Source organism: Ranitomeya imitator, chromosome 1, assembly GCF_032444005.1.
Source record: "Ranitomeya imitator isolate aRanImi1 chromosome 1, aRanImi1.pri, whole genome shotgun sequence".
Taxonomy (NCBI): domain Eukaryota; kingdom Metazoa; phylum Chordata; class Amphibia; order Anura; family Dendrobatidae; genus Ranitomeya; species Ranitomeya imitator.
Window position 1 is genome coordinate 416,300,739 of NC_091282.1, and position 17,042 is coordinate 416,317,780.

The following is a 17,042-nucleotide window of genomic DNA, read 5'->3' on the forward strand; positions in this document are numbered from 1 at the left end:
ACGGGGTGCGTGGAGACGGTAGCAGCCACCAGAGGACAGTGAAGCCCCCGACCTCAGCTGCCCGGCACTGAAAGGTAACGTGGGGCTCTCCAGATCGCTGGCCACAGCAGCATCATCAATAACCTCTTCATACACAATAGGGGACCAGAAAAACACTGGAGGTTGTAGGAAGGGGAGGGGGGTATTTAACCTCTTCTGTATTTCCTGTCCCCCATTAGGGCGGGGAGACATCCTCCGATTATGCTGTCGTGGAAGGTGACTAGAGAAATTATATTTATTAACTATTTTGCGTGACATATCTCTCTGATTTAAAGGCATAAGAATTCAAAGTTTGAAAATTGTAAATTTCATTTTTTTTCCCACAAATAAACCCGAGTCATGTCGAATAAATTTTACCCTCATCATGTAGCAGAATATGTCATGAGAAAACAATCTCTGATTAAGTGGAATCCGTTGAAGTGTTCCAGAGTGATTACCTCATAAAGTGACAGTGGTCTGAAGTGTAAAAATTGGCCTGGCAATTAATGTGCCAACAAACTTGGGGGTGGGGGGGCGGGAGGGGGTAAAGAAATGTGGAAGGAAAAGAAAAAAATGATAAAAAGTCAAATAAATTCCCACTAAAATATTGATTTAGTCCCAAATTTTTAATTTTCCAAAGGATAACAGGAGACATGATCTATACAATATTGTGCAGTTTCTCCTGGACACAACGATACCCTACATGTGGTAGAAAACTATTGTTTGGGAACACAGCAGGGCTCGAACGGGAAGGAGCAACCTTCAACTTTTTGGGTGCATAATTGGCTGGAACAGATAGAGGACGCCATGTCACGTTTGCAGAGCCCCTGATATGCCTGAACAGTGGACCCCCCAAGTGACCTCATTTTGGAAATTAGACCCCTCAAGGGACTTATCTAGAGGTGTTATGAGCACCTTGAACCTGCAGGCGCTTCACAGAATTTTATAATGTTGAGCCGTGAAAAGGAAAAATCACATTATTTCCACAAAAATTTTCTTTTAGCCCCAAATTATTCATTTTCACAAGGTTAACAAGAGAAAATGGACTGTACAATATGTTGTGCAATTTTTCCTGAGTACACCAATACCCCATATGAGACGGAAAACTACTGGTTGGGCACAAGACATCGCTTGGAAGGGAAGAAGCACCTTTTAGTATGCAAAATTGGCTAGAATAGATAGTGGAAGCCATATCATGTTTGGAGAGCCCCTGATGTGCGTAAACAGTGAAAACCCCAACAAGTAACCCCATTTTGGAAACCACACCCCCGAAGGAATTTCTCTAGAGGTGTGGTGAGCACCTTGAACCCACAGGTGCCTCATTGAATTTCATAACATTGAGCTTTGAAAATGAAAGAATACAAAAGTGTTGCTTTAGCCAAAGATTTTTCAATTTCACAAGAGTACCAGGAGAAAATGGGCCCCAAAATATGTTGTGCAAATTCTCCTGAGTACACCGATAGCCTATACATGGTGAAAAACTACTGCTTGGGCACACGGCATGGCTTGGAAGGGAAAGAGCGCTAATTGAAATCTGGAGAACAATTTTCACTGGAATTGTTTGCAGATACCATGACAACAGCAGAATTCCCTCTCAAGTGACCCCATTTATAAAATTCCACCACCCTGGGAATTTATTTACAGGTGTAGTGACGATTTTGACTCCATGTGTGTTTTCCAGAAACAAGCAGTGGTGGACGTTACTGAGTGACAATTGCGAACTGCCATTGTAGTGTCCGTACACTGCAGTATCAAGTACATTGTAGTGCTCATACATTGTGCTAAGATGGTGCTTCTGGAGACATGTACCCATAAATTAGGTGGGAAAATCAGGTGGGCTCTCCTCACTACAGAAATGCCTAACGTGGAATCTAATTGTGGTTTAAGCACACTGTGGGGCTCAGAAGGAAAGGGGGGGGGGGAGGAGTTGGGAACACAGAATTTGCTGGATTTTTTTTGGGGGGGGAGGGGGGGGACCGATAGCACTTTTCCAGAGCCTTTGTGCTACCAGTAAGGTAGAAGCCCCGTATATTTCTGTTAACAGATAAAGGTCCTCCAAGAGGACCTGCTTTTTTTGGTGGACTGAATTTTGAGAACATTTTACAGAACATTTTGCATCACATTTATTCTGCGCTCTACACAGATAAATTGCATCTGGGTTTCCATCTAAATCTCAGAATGTCATGATTCAGATGAAACTTATGAGGGATCCATTCACTACAATGAGACAGCAGAGTTACATTTTACTTCCCCCGGCCTCTGTTCAGCTATGTCCTTTTTTTTTTTTTGTAAGAAGTGCACAAAACTGTGACTGACCGCGCTTTTATGCTTGCTTAAAAAGTCTAGTGTGAGTTTTATAAGGAGGGTCGTCCTGGACTCACCAATACCAATCGTATATTTTTTTTAATTTTTTTTACATACATACACTGTTCCAAATTATTATGCAAATTGGATTTAAGTGTCTTAAAGACTTAATTGTTTTGTTTTTCAAATAAACTCATGGTTGGTATTGTGTCTCAGGGCTCAATGGATCATAAAAACAATCTTAAACACGTGATAATTAGTTTTCCAGGTGATTCTAATTAAAGGAAAACTACTTAAATTTATGTTCCACATTATTAAAGGGATCCTGTCACCTGAATTTGGCAGGTGAGAGGTTCCCTTTAAGCAGGCCACAGGTTTCAAGTAATATGGGAACTAAAAAGGATCTCTCTGCTACTGCAATGCCTTGGACAAGGTATGAAAACATTAGATATTCCACGAAAACTTAAGAGTGGTCATCATACTGTGAAGAAATTTGTGACTGAAACAGAGCACAGACAGAGTTCATGCAGATAAAGGCATAATGAGGAAGGTTTCTGCCAGACAAATTCATGGGATTAAGAGAGCAGCTGCCAAAATACCATTACAAAGCAGCAAACAGTTATTTGAAGCTGCTGGTGCCTCTGGAGTCCCTCGAACCTCAAGGTGTAGGATCCTTCAAAGGCTTGCTGTGGTGCATAAACCTAATATTCAGCCACCCTTAAACAGTGTTCACAAGCAGAAATGGTTAAAGTGGGCCCAGACATACATGAACACTAATTTCCAAATAGTCTTGTTTACTGATGAGTGTCAAGCAACCCTGGATGGTCCAGATGGATGGAGTAGTGGATGGTTGGTGGATTGCCACCATGTCCCAACAAGGCTGCAACGTCAGCAAGGAGGTGGAGGAGTCACATTTTGGGCCAGAATCACGGGGAAACATCTGGTAGGACGCTTTAAGGTTCCTGAAGGTGTGAAAATGACCTCTGTAAAGTATTTAGAGTTTCTGACTGACAACTTTCTTCCATGGTCTAAAAAGCAGAAACGTGCCTTCAGGAGCAAAATCATCTTCATGCATGACAATGCACCATCTCATGCTGCAAAGAATACCTCTGAGTCATTGGCTGCTATGGGCATAAAAGGAGATAAACTCATGGTGTGGCCACCATCTTCACCTGACCTCAACCGTACAGAGAACCTTTGGAGTATCATCAAGCAAAAGATCTATGAGGGTGGGAGGCCATTCACATCAAAACAGCAGCTCTGGGAGGCAATTCTGACTTCATGCAAAGAAATACAAGCAGAAACTCTCCAAAAACCCACAAGTTCGATGGATGCAAGAATTGTGAAGGTGATATCAAAGAAGGGGTCCTATGTTAACATGTAACTTGGCCTGTTAGGAGGTTTTGGAGTTAAATAGCTTTTTTGTTCAGTGAATGTGACCTCCTAATGCTGCAAATTCCACAAATGAGCATTTTCAGTTCTTTAACCCCTTTCTGACATATGACATACTATCCCGTCGAGGTGGGGTGGGCCCGTATGACCACCGACGGGATAGTACGTCATACGCGATCGGCCGCGCTCACGGGGAGCGCGGCCTATCGCAGCTGACATCCGGCACTATGTGCCAGGAGCGGTCACGGACCGCCCCCGGCACATTAACCCCCGGCACACCGCGATCAAACATGATCGCGGTGTGCCGGCAGTGTAGGGAAGCATCGCGCAGGGAGGGGGCTCCCTGCGGGCTTACCTGAGACCCCCGCAGCAACGCGATGTGATCGCGTTGCTGCGAGGGTCTCTTACCTCTCCTCCCTGCTGCAGGCCCGGATCCAAAATGGCCGCGGCATCCGGGTCATGCAGGGAGGGAGGTGGCTTGGTAAGCCTGCAGTGCTGTAAGTCAGATCGCTGATCTGACAGAGTGCTGTACAAACTGTCAGATCAGCGATCTGTGATGTTGTGATTATAGCTCTCAAAATGTGGTAACGCAAAAAATATTTTTTGCAATAAAAAGCATCTTTCAGTGTGTGACGGCTGCCAATCATAAAAATCCGCTAAATAACCCGCTATAAAAGTAAATCAAACCCCCCTTCATCACCCCCTTAGTTAGGGAAAAATTAAAAATTTAAAAAATATATTTATTTCCATTTTCCCATTAGGGTTAGGGCAAGGGTTGGGGCTAAAGTTAGGGTTAGGGTTTGGAGTACATTTACGGTTGGGAATAGGGTTGGGATTAGGGTTAGGGGTGTGTCTGGGTTAGAGGTGTGGTTAGGGTTACCGTTGGGATTAGGGTTAGGGATGTGTTTGGATTAGGGTTTCATTTATAATTGGGGGTTTCCACTGTTTAGGCACATCAGGGGCTCTTCAAACGCGACATGGCGTCCGATCTCAATTCCAGCCAATTCTGCGTTGAAAAAGTAAAAACAGTGCTCCTTCCCTTCCGAGCTCTCCTGTGTGCCCAAACAGGCATGGCTCCTCATCCCCATCCTACTATGAATGGCTCCTCATCCCTATCCTTGCATGCATAGCTCTTTATCCATGTCCTTGTAAGCATTGCTCTTCAACCTCATCCTAGTATGCATGGTCACCATCAAAAAAACAACATCCTACATACCATCCCGGGTTCCCTCACAACGTCTTTTTCTGGTGCCTGCAGCTGATTTATGCATACAAGCAGCGCATGGCAGTGTTATCATGTGCTGCTTACAAGCAGAGGACAGCTGCCGGAATGCTCACTGCTCTCTCTTTGTGCAAGGAGAGCAGTGAGTATTCACTATTTAATAGTGAGCACAGAGTCAGTCGCCAGCTTCCTGCAGTGATCACGTGTGCCCGCTTCTTAAGGGAATGAATATTCACTGCCCTCCATGCCCAAGGGAGTGGAGAGAAGTGAATATTAATTTCTCTTAAGTACCAGGAACACGAGATCGCCCGGCGGCTGCAGGAAGCCGGCGGCTGCAACTACTTTGCCCACTATTATAGAGAAATGAATATTCACTCCCAGCGTAGTGAATATTTATTTCCCTTTAACAGCGGGCACAAGCATTAGCCGCAGAAACCAGTTCCTGCCTCCAATGACATGCTGCTCCCCATTCATCTTCTGGGACCCTCACTCGAGTATAAGCCGAGGGAGGCAATTTCAGCACAAAAAAAAAAAGATGTGCTGAAAAACTCTGCTTATACTCAAGTATATACGATATATAAGAAACACATGGATTTCTCTGGAATAAGACATCAGATCACAGAAATCAAGGTATCATTGTTTTCAGCTTCCTATGACCTACATGCTCATAAGATGGCTTAGGAGGGTTGATACTACTGGTAGATTCCCTTTAATGTAAGAAAAATGTGGAGTGATAAATGTATATGTTATAATATGTTTAGGAGCCTAAAAATTGACCCTGTTTGAGACTTTATGCATAACTAATGAGCAAAACATCAAGCTGCATTTACCGTCTGTGCATATTGAAATGTTTCAAACCTTTTAATTACCTTTACAATACTTGCTATCCATTCAGCTCCGTGCCATGTCAGATTACACCCAGTAAAATCTATTACTTTGATTGTTGGTGAATTCTTCACACTTTTGCAAATTACTATATGGACAGAACATAAAATTCAATGAATGCAAATTCTACACACGTATAGTAAAGAAAAACAAAACAAAAACCCGTCAGTCTTTCCAGACTCTTGTTGGTATCACAAAATCCCTAACAGAGACACTTGCCAGTGCTGTTTACATGTAGTTTCTATGTGTTCCACGGAAACTCTAGGAGAAATGGGGTCCCTTAACCCCTCTGTTACTCCAGAAAGATGCATGTTATTTTTACCTGTGGCCAACTATGCTTATGGCTCTCTACATTGTAAATTTAAATTCCATAAAAACAATGGGGAGCGCCGCATACCGACATGGCGACCGCCTCCTCTCCTAAGTACTAACTAAGAGTAAAGGTGAACTATATTATTCCCATAGATGCAGGTTCCACTATCAGGCATTTATAGAAAATAATTTTGATATGATGGAAAAATCGCAGATGATAATAACATTAGTTTCATCGAGGAGTATGGTTGCTTTTCAACATATCAATGTGGCCCTCCTACGAGAAAAGGTTGTGCACCATTAATTTAGAGTCATAAGACAAAGAGTGCATAAATCGGAAAAAGCTGTTATATAGAGTGATTACTACATTGAATGCTCATTAACATAATGGAGCACACCATAACAGCTGATTGTAGAAGGCGTGACAGATTCAAAAATACAATATTAAATTAATCTCTTCTATTCTCCATGGCAACCAAAATACAGTAGAGATAAGACCCTCAAAATAAAAGCAGCAAGTCAAGAAAGTACAGTAAATTCTGCTGGGAATGAATGACTGTATTTCTTTTACAATCTGTATAGTTACACTTATCAGGAAAAATGTAACATCAAATGTCAATAAAGAAAAAGCTTGACAGTTTTTCACAAAGACAGCATTGTACAAACTAATTGATACAACCAGTAATCAGCACAAAGTCTGTCTTTTTATAGTCACTATGATTTCATCCAAGGGAAAAAGTCACATGAGCACATTTTTTGCATGCTGCCGACAGCATTTAATATGCTTTCCTTACTTAGCTTTCCAAAGTAGTCTTACCAGAATTAGGGTTAATTGAGAAAGATTACATATTTCAGAACATAATCAAAGTATACGTTTGCGTGGAAAACTGCTGAAAATGGGCAATTCATTCATAGGTTCACAGATTTTACAGCAGCAGATTTCAAAATGTCTTCAGTAAGTAATGTCTGTACTGACTGCAGGTCTTGTCTCCGAACCCAAACGCAACAGACTCATAGGTATCTAAAAGGTTGTCTAGTTCAGATCAGGTGGCCTGGCCGATCCAGACATTATGGTCTATACTTGAACCATAAGGCTATGTGCACACGTTGCAGATTTGTAGCGTATCCGCAGCGTTTTTTTCCACGTGGAATTGCACCAAATCTGCCTAAGGAGTACTCAAGCAATGTTAAAGGGAACCTGTCAGCAGTTTTTTTGGGCTACCAGCAGTTGCTGGCTGGCAAATTTTGGCCTGGGGGGCAAGCAGGCAGCAGTGGCCCAAGAACAGCGTCCCATCCTTACAGTGTTTACAGTCTGAAATTCACCATTGAGTGGGCTACATACACATACGTAGAAGCACTGAAAAACCAAAACCCTACTACACAGATATGGTGTCAAAATCAAAGTTAGTGTAATATCTTATTCGGGTGGATTCCGCCTGAAAAAGAGCTGCAAAATGCCACAAAAAAAATGAACATACTGCACAGCAATGCATAAACGACATTGCTGTGCACGTTTAGTGTTTGGTTACCTCTTTTCACCGCTTCAGGGCTTAGAAACTGTGAATAGGTTGAAAGAAATGATGCGCTCATTTTTTTTTTTGCTAAAGTTACTCTCCCACTACCACGGGCCACCACGGAAAACTATGGCAAAGCCACCAGTGAAACTGCTTTAGGAAAATGAGCACTGGCATTTTTCTGAAGCATCTTTGCCTAGAAAAACTTGGTTGACCAGATGTTGTGTGCACATACCCATAAAGGGGTTTTCGGAAACATTGCCAATGACTCATACCCTGTCACGATTCCAGTCTACTCCCAGCGTGAGCGGGAGTTCTAGTGATCCCAGATATGTGATTTTTACAGTTGTGGTCAAATGCCGACTAGAGAAGCAGCTGAGACTCTAATCAGCATTTAACCGTAAATATGCGAATTGTACAATTGTGTTAACTATGCTGGAAATGGAGAGGAATCGTGACAGTGTGTGCACAGCGCGCTATCGCGATTCAGAAATCTGCAGGGACAAGTGGACTACAGAAATTTACCTGTAAAACCCCTTTAACCTAAAAGGGCAATAACAGATCCAAGTGTACTGTACAGGTACAACAACAACCAAGTTTACTACAACTACTTGCAGATACTGAAAAAAAAATGAGTATAAGTATGCAAGCATCGTATAGGAGCATATTCACAACGGCCATTAAACAGACAAAACCTAAGATGGGAAACAAAATGAGCAGCTACCCTGCCGTAAGTAAGTAAAACATAATGGTGCATAGGAATACCATAGGATAATTTGTAAACACTGTTTTTGATCAAAAAAGCGTAAAAGCCATCTCACCACGACAAGATGTTCTCAAATTGGGACGGTCCTATACTATATGTAAGGCCGGTGTCACACTACAGCAGGGGTCCCCAACTCCAGGCCTCGAGGGCCGCCAACAGTGCAGGTTTTCAGGATTTCTTTAATATTGCATCGGTGGGAATGTGATCATCTGCACAGGTGATGATTCCAACCCCTGTGCAATACTAAGGAAATCCTGAAAACCTGCACTGTTGGCGGCCCTCGAGGCCTGGAGTTGGGGACCTCTGCACTACAGTATAACATCCGATGCGAGATGCTAATGACCCTCGGCTCCAGCTTTGCTGCGAGTGTGATCCGAGTGTCAGTGCCCTGTGCTCCGATCCTCAGCATGCACAGCTGCGGAGGATACTGAGATAGTAATTTCTCCATCTCCCATATTGCATGTCTTAGCATATTTCGGACTGCAGTGGGATCACATCCGAGTGCAGTCCGATGTCTCACATGCACCCATAGACTTGCATGGGATGCGAGTGAGATGAATCTCACTGCCAATCGCAGCATGCTGACGTAACATCATGAGAAATTAATCGCAGATCTACACTGCCTCATAGTATAACAATGAGCCGAGTGCTATCCGATAAATTATCACATAGCGCTCAGCTGTGTTATATGCTCGTGTGAGCGAGGCCTAATATTGTAATTGTAACTGAAGCAAAAATACTGCAGTTACTTGCAAAGTGAAAAAAACAGTTTGTGGCAAGTTTTCTTCATAGAATTCATTCTTATATACCATTTCACTATCCACAGTAAAAAAGACAAAACAGTCCACTTTAAGAGGCCTTCCATTGAAGGTAATCTGTTCAACCCCCCAGACCATGTATGACCTATTATTATGGGCATGCAGGTAATAGAAATATTACACTGGTCCTACCTGTATGCCTCATATTAATGGTCCTGTTGTAGAGAAATGTTATGTTCTATATTTATGCTAATGATTTCTTCCAGGCTCCGGGGCGTGCGGTTGCGCTACATGAAAGAAATCTCTGCCTCCTGTCCTCATTACAGTAATAACCCCTCCCATCAGCGTCAGTTACAGCCCTGCACTCCCTCAGGAATACATACCTCAACCTCCCTTCTATGGGCCCTGCATTCAGGGATGTTTGGCGCAGGCGCCGGCGACTTCCGGTCCTCTGGAGTGTGTGCCGATAAGGTGCTCCCCCCCACTTCCTCCCTGCATAGTCATCGCCATGTACACATGGTTCCTAGCAATGACTGTGCAGCAACGATGTGGGGAGAGCACCTTATAGGTCACAGTGACTTGCCTGCACAGAAGATCCCTGAATGCAGCACCCATAGAAGGGAGGATGAGGTATGGATTTCTGAGGGAGAGCAGGGCGCAGGATTCCAGGGCCATAACTGACACTGATGGGAGGGGTTAGTATTGTAATGAGAAGAGGAGGCACGGATTTCTTACAGCACCGCATGCTCCGAGCCCTGGAAGAAATCATTAGCATAAATACAGAATATAAAAAAATACTAAATTTATTGCTTGGAAATTTGGAGACGTTGTCAGAAGTTTATAGAATAAACTAGATGGTGGCCCGATTCTAACGCATCGGGTATTCTAGAATATGTATGTAGTTTATTTATGAAGATTTTAGAATAATGCAATGAATACACAGGATTGGGCCGGCCGGGTGAGACCAATCAGTGAAGCCAGGGCCAGCTTTAGGTTTTTGAGGGCTCCAGCGAAAGAGTCTCACAGCCCTCATAGTATATAACACAGCCACGTAGTATATAGCACAGCCACGTAGTATATAGCACAGCCACGTAGTATATAGCACAGCCACGTAGTATATAGCACAGCCCATGCAGTATATAACACAGCCCACGCAGTATATAACACAGCCCACGCAGTATATAGCACGGCCACATAGTATATTGCACAGCCACGTAGTATATAGCAATGTGGGCACCATATTCCTGCATCTGTCGCTGTCAGCGATCTGACAGGCAGTGCAGGAGGCTAGCCACCTCACTTCATGACCCGGAAGAAGTCCCGCGGCCATCTTGGATCCGGGGACTCCTTCCGGAACAATGCGATCGCATCGCGTTGTACCGGTGGGACATCGCAGGGAGCCCCCGTCTCTGCGTGATGCCCCTCCATGTCGCTGTCACTACTGACAGCGGCATCAGAGGGGTCAAATGCCCACGATCGGCGCTACAGCTGACAACCGCACGCGATCGCCGCGGCGCTCACTGTGAGGCGAACTCAGTTCCCGCAGAGCTGTACTAGTACGGCGCATGTCAGGAAGGGGTTAAAATATGCCCCATATAATGCTGCATAAAAAGTTAATGATGGTCCCACAAGATGCTCCATAGAATATTATGCTCCTTATAATGCTGCACAGAGGTTGATGTCCCCATAATATGCTCCAAAGAAAAAAAATAAAATTACGTTGGAGCCCACACAATTTTTCTTAGGGTATGTTCCCACGGTCAGGAACGGCAGCGCTTTGGACGCAGCACATGTCCGCTCCATCCAAAGCGCTGCCGGCTTTGAACGAATGTGTTCACTGAACTGTGCGGAATCACAACGCTCAGTACATTGTACGGGGACGTTTATCTTGCGGAAACTGAGCGTCTCCGCAAGATAAATAGACATGCTGCGGTCAAGTGACATCAAGCCCACGGATTAGCAATGGAGAAGCGTCTATAAGACACCTACCCATTATTAATCCTATAGTTATATGCTAAATAAAGACACAGCCAGAATAAAGTCCTTTATTAATTGTAATTGACCATACTTACTGCATTGCCTAATCCCTGAATCCCTTGATCTCCTGCAACAAAAATAAACCAACACAAATACTCCCTGTCCGCCATAGTCCATTTAATAACAAGTGTCCCATGACGATCTCCCCTGTAGAACAGTCACATCGGGAGATGTGACTGTTCTACAGGGCCTCCCGCGATGCACTGACAGGAGATAATCTAATTTTCTCACGCAGCGGTGCCGCAAGTGACAGTATGAACTCCGGTGAACTCTCTCACGGCGGCGTAGTGATACACTGCGGGAAGAAAACTCCTGTCAGTGTTTCGCCAGAGCCGTGTAGAGCGGTGATGTGACTGTTCTACACGTGAGATCGCCATGGGACACTCAATATTAAATGGACTACGGTGGAAAGGTAAATATATGGTGGTTTTTAATTTCATTTTTATTGCAGGAAATCGAGGGCGTCGGGGAATTAGGTGTTTGGTGAGTATGACTGTTGTATGTGATTATGTAAATGTGTGCTTTTTTTTTTTACACTAGAACACAGTTGCCAGATGGGACTACTGCCCCATCATCGGCTCATGCTGTCACTGTTATATGTGACAGCAGACAGACGGATGGGAGCAGTAGTTCCATCAGACGATGTCTGGCTACAAACACACACAGACACCCGCAGACAGACACACAGACCCGCACACACACACAGACCCACACACAGACCCACACACACACACACACACACACACACCCGCAGACAGACACACAGACCCACACACACAGAGACACACACAGACACACACACACAGAGACACATACACACACACACCCGCAGACAGACCAGCACATACTCTCCGCTCACACAGTCTCCGCCCACACACTCTTCCTCCTTCCTTTCTGCAGCGCTTTTGGCACGCAAATACGCAGCTAATCCGCAGACCTTTTTACGCCTGCAATTTAGCTGTGGATTTGACCTCCTCAATGTAAGTCAATGGGTACAGAAACGCCGCAGATTCGCAAAAAGAATTGACATGCTGCGGAAAATAAAATGCTGAGAATCAGTGTGGAATTTTCCACAGCATGTGCACACCAATTCTGGATTCCCACTGATTATCATTGCCTGAGCACTCATTGCGGATTTGGTGCAAATCCGCAAGTAAAAAACGCTGCAGATCCGCAACCTGTGCACATAGCCTTAATGTCAAATATGTAAAACAGACTTTACTGATTTCCATACTAATTCTGCTAGGAAACCATGGAACTTAGCCATGGATTAGCCTAAATAAATTGGGCTAATCCATGCATGGAACAGTGAGGGACTTTTTTAAAATTCTGGCCAATATGTGGGTCAAACATGAAACCCCTATTGATCTAAACATATATACAGTACTCTTAGCAGGTCTATAGACTAATGAATCATATGCACTAGGAATATATACAGCACGTAGGGTAAATGTAGATACCAAAAAGCCCAAGGCTGTTAATGAGTTATTAGAATAGGAATGTATCTAGTTCATTAATAAGACTAGGAAAGCAGTAACTAGTATGCAGGATGTGCATCAAGGGCTCACATTTTGTAGCTAGCCTCTAGTCACACTGGTTTACATGACATTGATTTTATTTATTCAGAATTCATAAACAAATAAATATGACACCACAAGAATGGGTCTTAGAAAATATGGCAAAAGAAAGTGTGTAACAAGAGACTTTAATTTTTACTGAAATACCTCCACAAAGGGCAAACATAGATACATGTACTTTAAGTACTTACTTTTCAGACCTTCATCTCCACATGAACAATATGGTAAAGCTAAGCTCTCCAATGATGATGAGGAAACTAAGCCCTTAAGCAATAAAAAACAAGTTACTTGAAAAAAATGAACTGCAAATATGATTATATACAGACATAATACTTAGGACAATTAACTTGTTATTAAAACTACAAGAGAAAAAAAATGAGCAAAAACCCTGCTGTAAGTAAGTAAAAAGCAAAAACATTGTGCACTTTTTGCTTTTTACTTATATACAGCAGGGTTTTTGATCATTTTTTTCTCTTGTAGGTTTTATATGTTTTATGGCCAACGTGAACATGCGTTAATGTGCTGCATGTGTACCAACTGAAGTCAAGCTCAATTTTGTGTTTTAACTTGTTATTAAAGGGAACCTGAATTTGGCGGGACCGGTTTTCGGTCATATGGGCGGAGTTTTCAGGTGTTTGATTCACCCTTTCCTTACCCGCTGGCTGCATGCTGGCCGCAATATTGGATTGAAGTTCATTCTCTGTCCTCCGTAGTACATGCCTGCGCAAGGCAAGATTGCTTTTGAAACTGTCACGGAGTGTAATGACCCAACGGGGGTCTTGACAGCAGACGGAACAATACACACTCAACGGGATGGAAATGGGGAGAGGAAGGCCCTACCGATAGGGAGTGAGGGATGGACATCTCCTGAGCTCCAACCTGATCCTGTCCCTGCACACCCCTATCCAAAGAATTTACGTCAGAAAACTTTAATAAAATACTTAAAAAAACAGCAGTCTTAAGTGCACAGAAATATTTAAAGTTCTGTGCCTGCAACAGAAACACTGAAGGCTTGTTCACACAATGATTCTTCCCCATGTTTTTCAATGGTAAAAAAAACGCTGCACTTTACCGTACTGGCAAAGTGAAGATTTCTGAAATCTCATGCACATGCTGCTTATTTTGCCCTGCAGATTTGAACCATCTAAGCGGTTTTTAAAATCTACAGCATGTCAATTGTTTCATTGTATTTGCTCAGTTTTTTTATTCATTCAAATAAATATGAAAAAAAAAACGCATGTATTTTAGGCAGCATCTTTCCTGCCAAGTCCAACACTTAGAATTTGCAGCAAGGGATTAATGAAAAGAGTATACAGACAGCTCAGCATGAGATTGCAGCTGCTGCAGTGAGGTAAAACATTTTCACTCAGTATAAAAACAATGTTTTGCCTCACAGAAAAAATGGTTTACCTCACAGAAAGAATCAGCTGCCATTCCACCATGTCCTGTCTGTATACTCTTTTGTGTACTCCCTGCCCAGGAGCTGTGGTATATACAGACCATGATCCTGCACGGTTAAAAAAACATATTACACAGTACATAGCAGGGGCACACTTATAAGATTATCTCAGCACACATATCCAATTGTGGAACTTATTATTAATCCACAATCTATTGATTACAGTATCTGTTTAGCTGCTTTAGAACATTACATATATATTATAAAATGTGAATGGGACCTAAATGAGAATGGTCTTCAAAGGGCATCTGTCAGTAGGATCAACCCTCCTAAGCAGCCTATATGGGCATGTAGATCATAGGAAGCTTAATAAAATGATACCTTGATATCTGTAATCTTATGTCTTGCTCCAGAGAAATCCAAATTTTTCTTATATGTAAAAGAGCAGTTCAGGACTATGGGTCGGACACTGATCTGCATGAGAATCAGTCTCTAGAGCTTATTTTAAGCCGAAGTTGCCAGTGTGATATGTAATAGCTGCTCTCTTGATCTCACTGTAGAGTGGTGTATGATATACCTGACAGAGTACAGCATTAAAGCAAACCTGCAACCAGGTTTGGCTGATAGGAGATATTGCCACCACCTTTCAGAACTTTTATTATACTCACCAACAGCATGGTCTGGTCCGAGGGGTGTCAATGTTCTTGGTTCGACGCCTACCATCTTCTTACAATCGCTGTCCTCCTTCTTGCTTTGTGTGGGTGATGCAGGGGTTCGGTTTCCGGACACTGCACTCCTGCGCACTTCGCTTCCCTGTTGAGGGTAGAGCAAACTACTGCAGTGCGCAGGTGCTGGGAAAGGTCAAAAAGCCTGGGAGCATGTGCACTGCAGTACTTGAAGTACACCCGCGCAGGAGCGCGATGCTCGGGACCGTGTGTAGATGATGCAGGGACCAGTCATCCACATGAAGCAAGGAGGATGGGGATCGTAAGAAAATGGGAGGCGCTGGACCAAGAACATTGACACCCCCTGAAGATCGATATCTTTTATACATTAAGAAACTGTGGATTTCTCTGGAATAATACACTGGATCACAGATATCATGGTATAATTTTATTCAACTTCTTATGCCCATATAGATGATTTAAGAGGGTTGATTCTACTGACAGATTCCCTTCAATTTTGGAAAAAATATATATTTTTATTTTAGTCCATATTGTTCAGCCTTAGCATCACTGAATTACTACGAGCCACATTTTAAATGTTAAGCCAGTTAATACTTGCCTTGGCTAAGGTCACTAAATCTCTTTCCCTTAAAGGAAGTCCATGCAGCTCCAACTCTTTTAAAGAACTTGACACGGTCAAACAAGCTGCAATTGCCCTGCACAGTTGGAAAGTCATGTCTTTTGACCGAATGGGTGGGATTCGTCTTCGAAAGTGGAGTCCATATTTATCAGAATCTGCTAAACAACATGAACTATTAGAATAAAAGTGGTTTTATTTACTGATAATCAGAAAACATTAGATATGTACTAACAAATTTTAGAAAAAAAAATTAAATAATTGACATTAAAGGGAATCTGTCAACAGGATTTTGCTACCCAGTCTGAGAGTAGCAATGTGTCACTAAGTCATTCACTTCCCAAGTCTGCTTTTTCGATCACATCCTCCCCATTTCAGCAATACCTACAGAAGTCTATCTTCAACACCCTATGTTTTATACTATTTATGCGATGCAGAATATTTTAGAATAGGGGTACTGGAATATAATAGCTAAACATGTCCTACATCTCAAAACACTGATGTTATATGACTGGCATGGGTTGAAAAATTGGTCACCTTGCCATTAGAAATTCTGAACAAAATGTCCTTACATTGTCATGAACTAATCAGGAGTAGAATAGAAAAAAACAATTCAAGTGAATTTAATAGCTACTAGACTAAATTTTAGTTATACATATTGCCAAATAGGTGACGATTTCCTTGTAAAAAGACAACTAACTAAAAGCAACACAATGTTATTTCTAAAAACTTTCTAAAAAATTTCACCAACCTGTCTCTCCAAGTCCAGGTTGATGGCAGCTTTTAATAGCCACGCACGTCAAGCTCTTGTTGATTTTCAAAGTATTTAGAATGGGGGTCCAATCTGATAATTTTACTCTATCTGCATTAAAGCTGAGAGCTCCTCGTCTGAGATTGGCTTTTATAGCTTGTAATGGAACAGAGTCTTGTAAGACACACAAGTAGTCATAATGTGATCTGAAGTCCATGGCACCGTGAAGGCGTGTTCTTACAGAATCAATCATCTTTTGATTTATACTACTCTCTGTAACAAAACATAAAATACATAAATTCAAATCCAAACATAAAATTTCAACTTTCTATTAAATTATTCAATTACAATTTTAAGAAAAATTTCACTTTAACACCAACATAATGTTATTGAAATTGACATATTGCTTCTCAAACTATAAAGGTACCCATAATTTTGATGAGGAGCATCATGCTTTATGAGCACTCTCAATCTGCAGGATCATCCCACAGTCCAGGGACATCATGCTTCTGTCCTAATCAACACTTTTTCTGAAAAGATATCATCTAGTGCAGATCACCACAGAATCAAGAAGTGAAAACTAGGGAGATCACTCGTAACTCATTCATGTCAAAAGAAGCATTATTCAGAGCACGGTGGCTAGCACTAGCAGCATAACATGGCTAAAAATACATGTTTGTAAGGCTATGTGCACACGGATTTGCTGCGGATCCGCAGCGGATTTTTCCGCGCAGAAACGCTGCAGATCCGCACTGTGATGTACAGTACAATGTAAATCAATGGGGCAAAAAAATAGCTGTGCACA

General features: G+C 42.5%; 1 protein-coding gene across 7 annotated transcripts in view; it reads right to left on the reverse strand.

The window, feature by feature from the left end:
* The window catches only part of CEP78 (centrosomal protein 78), a 189,691-nt gene that overhangs the window by 136,343 nt on the left and 36,306 nt on the right, over positions 1–17,042 (reverse strand). For 4 of the 7 annotated variants that reach the window (XM_069762970.1, XM_069762952.1, XM_069762960.1 and 1 more), the window contains 4 exons: positions 16,238–16,510; positions 15,469–15,647; positions 12,977–13,049; positions 5,806–5,909 (listed from right to left, as the gene is read on the reverse strand). In XM_069762970.1, coding sequence (XP_069619071.1) covers positions 5,806–5,909; positions 12,977–13,049; positions 15,469–15,647; positions 16,238–16,490 — 609 coding nt within the window. In that variant the 5' untranslated portion in view covers positions 16,491–16,510. The remainder of the gene's footprint in view (positions 1–5,805; positions 5,910–12,976; positions 13,050–15,468; positions 15,648–16,237; positions 16,511–17,042) is intronic. The other 3 variants (XM_069762988.1, XM_069762979.1, XM_069762942.1) reach the window with 1 other exon arrangement.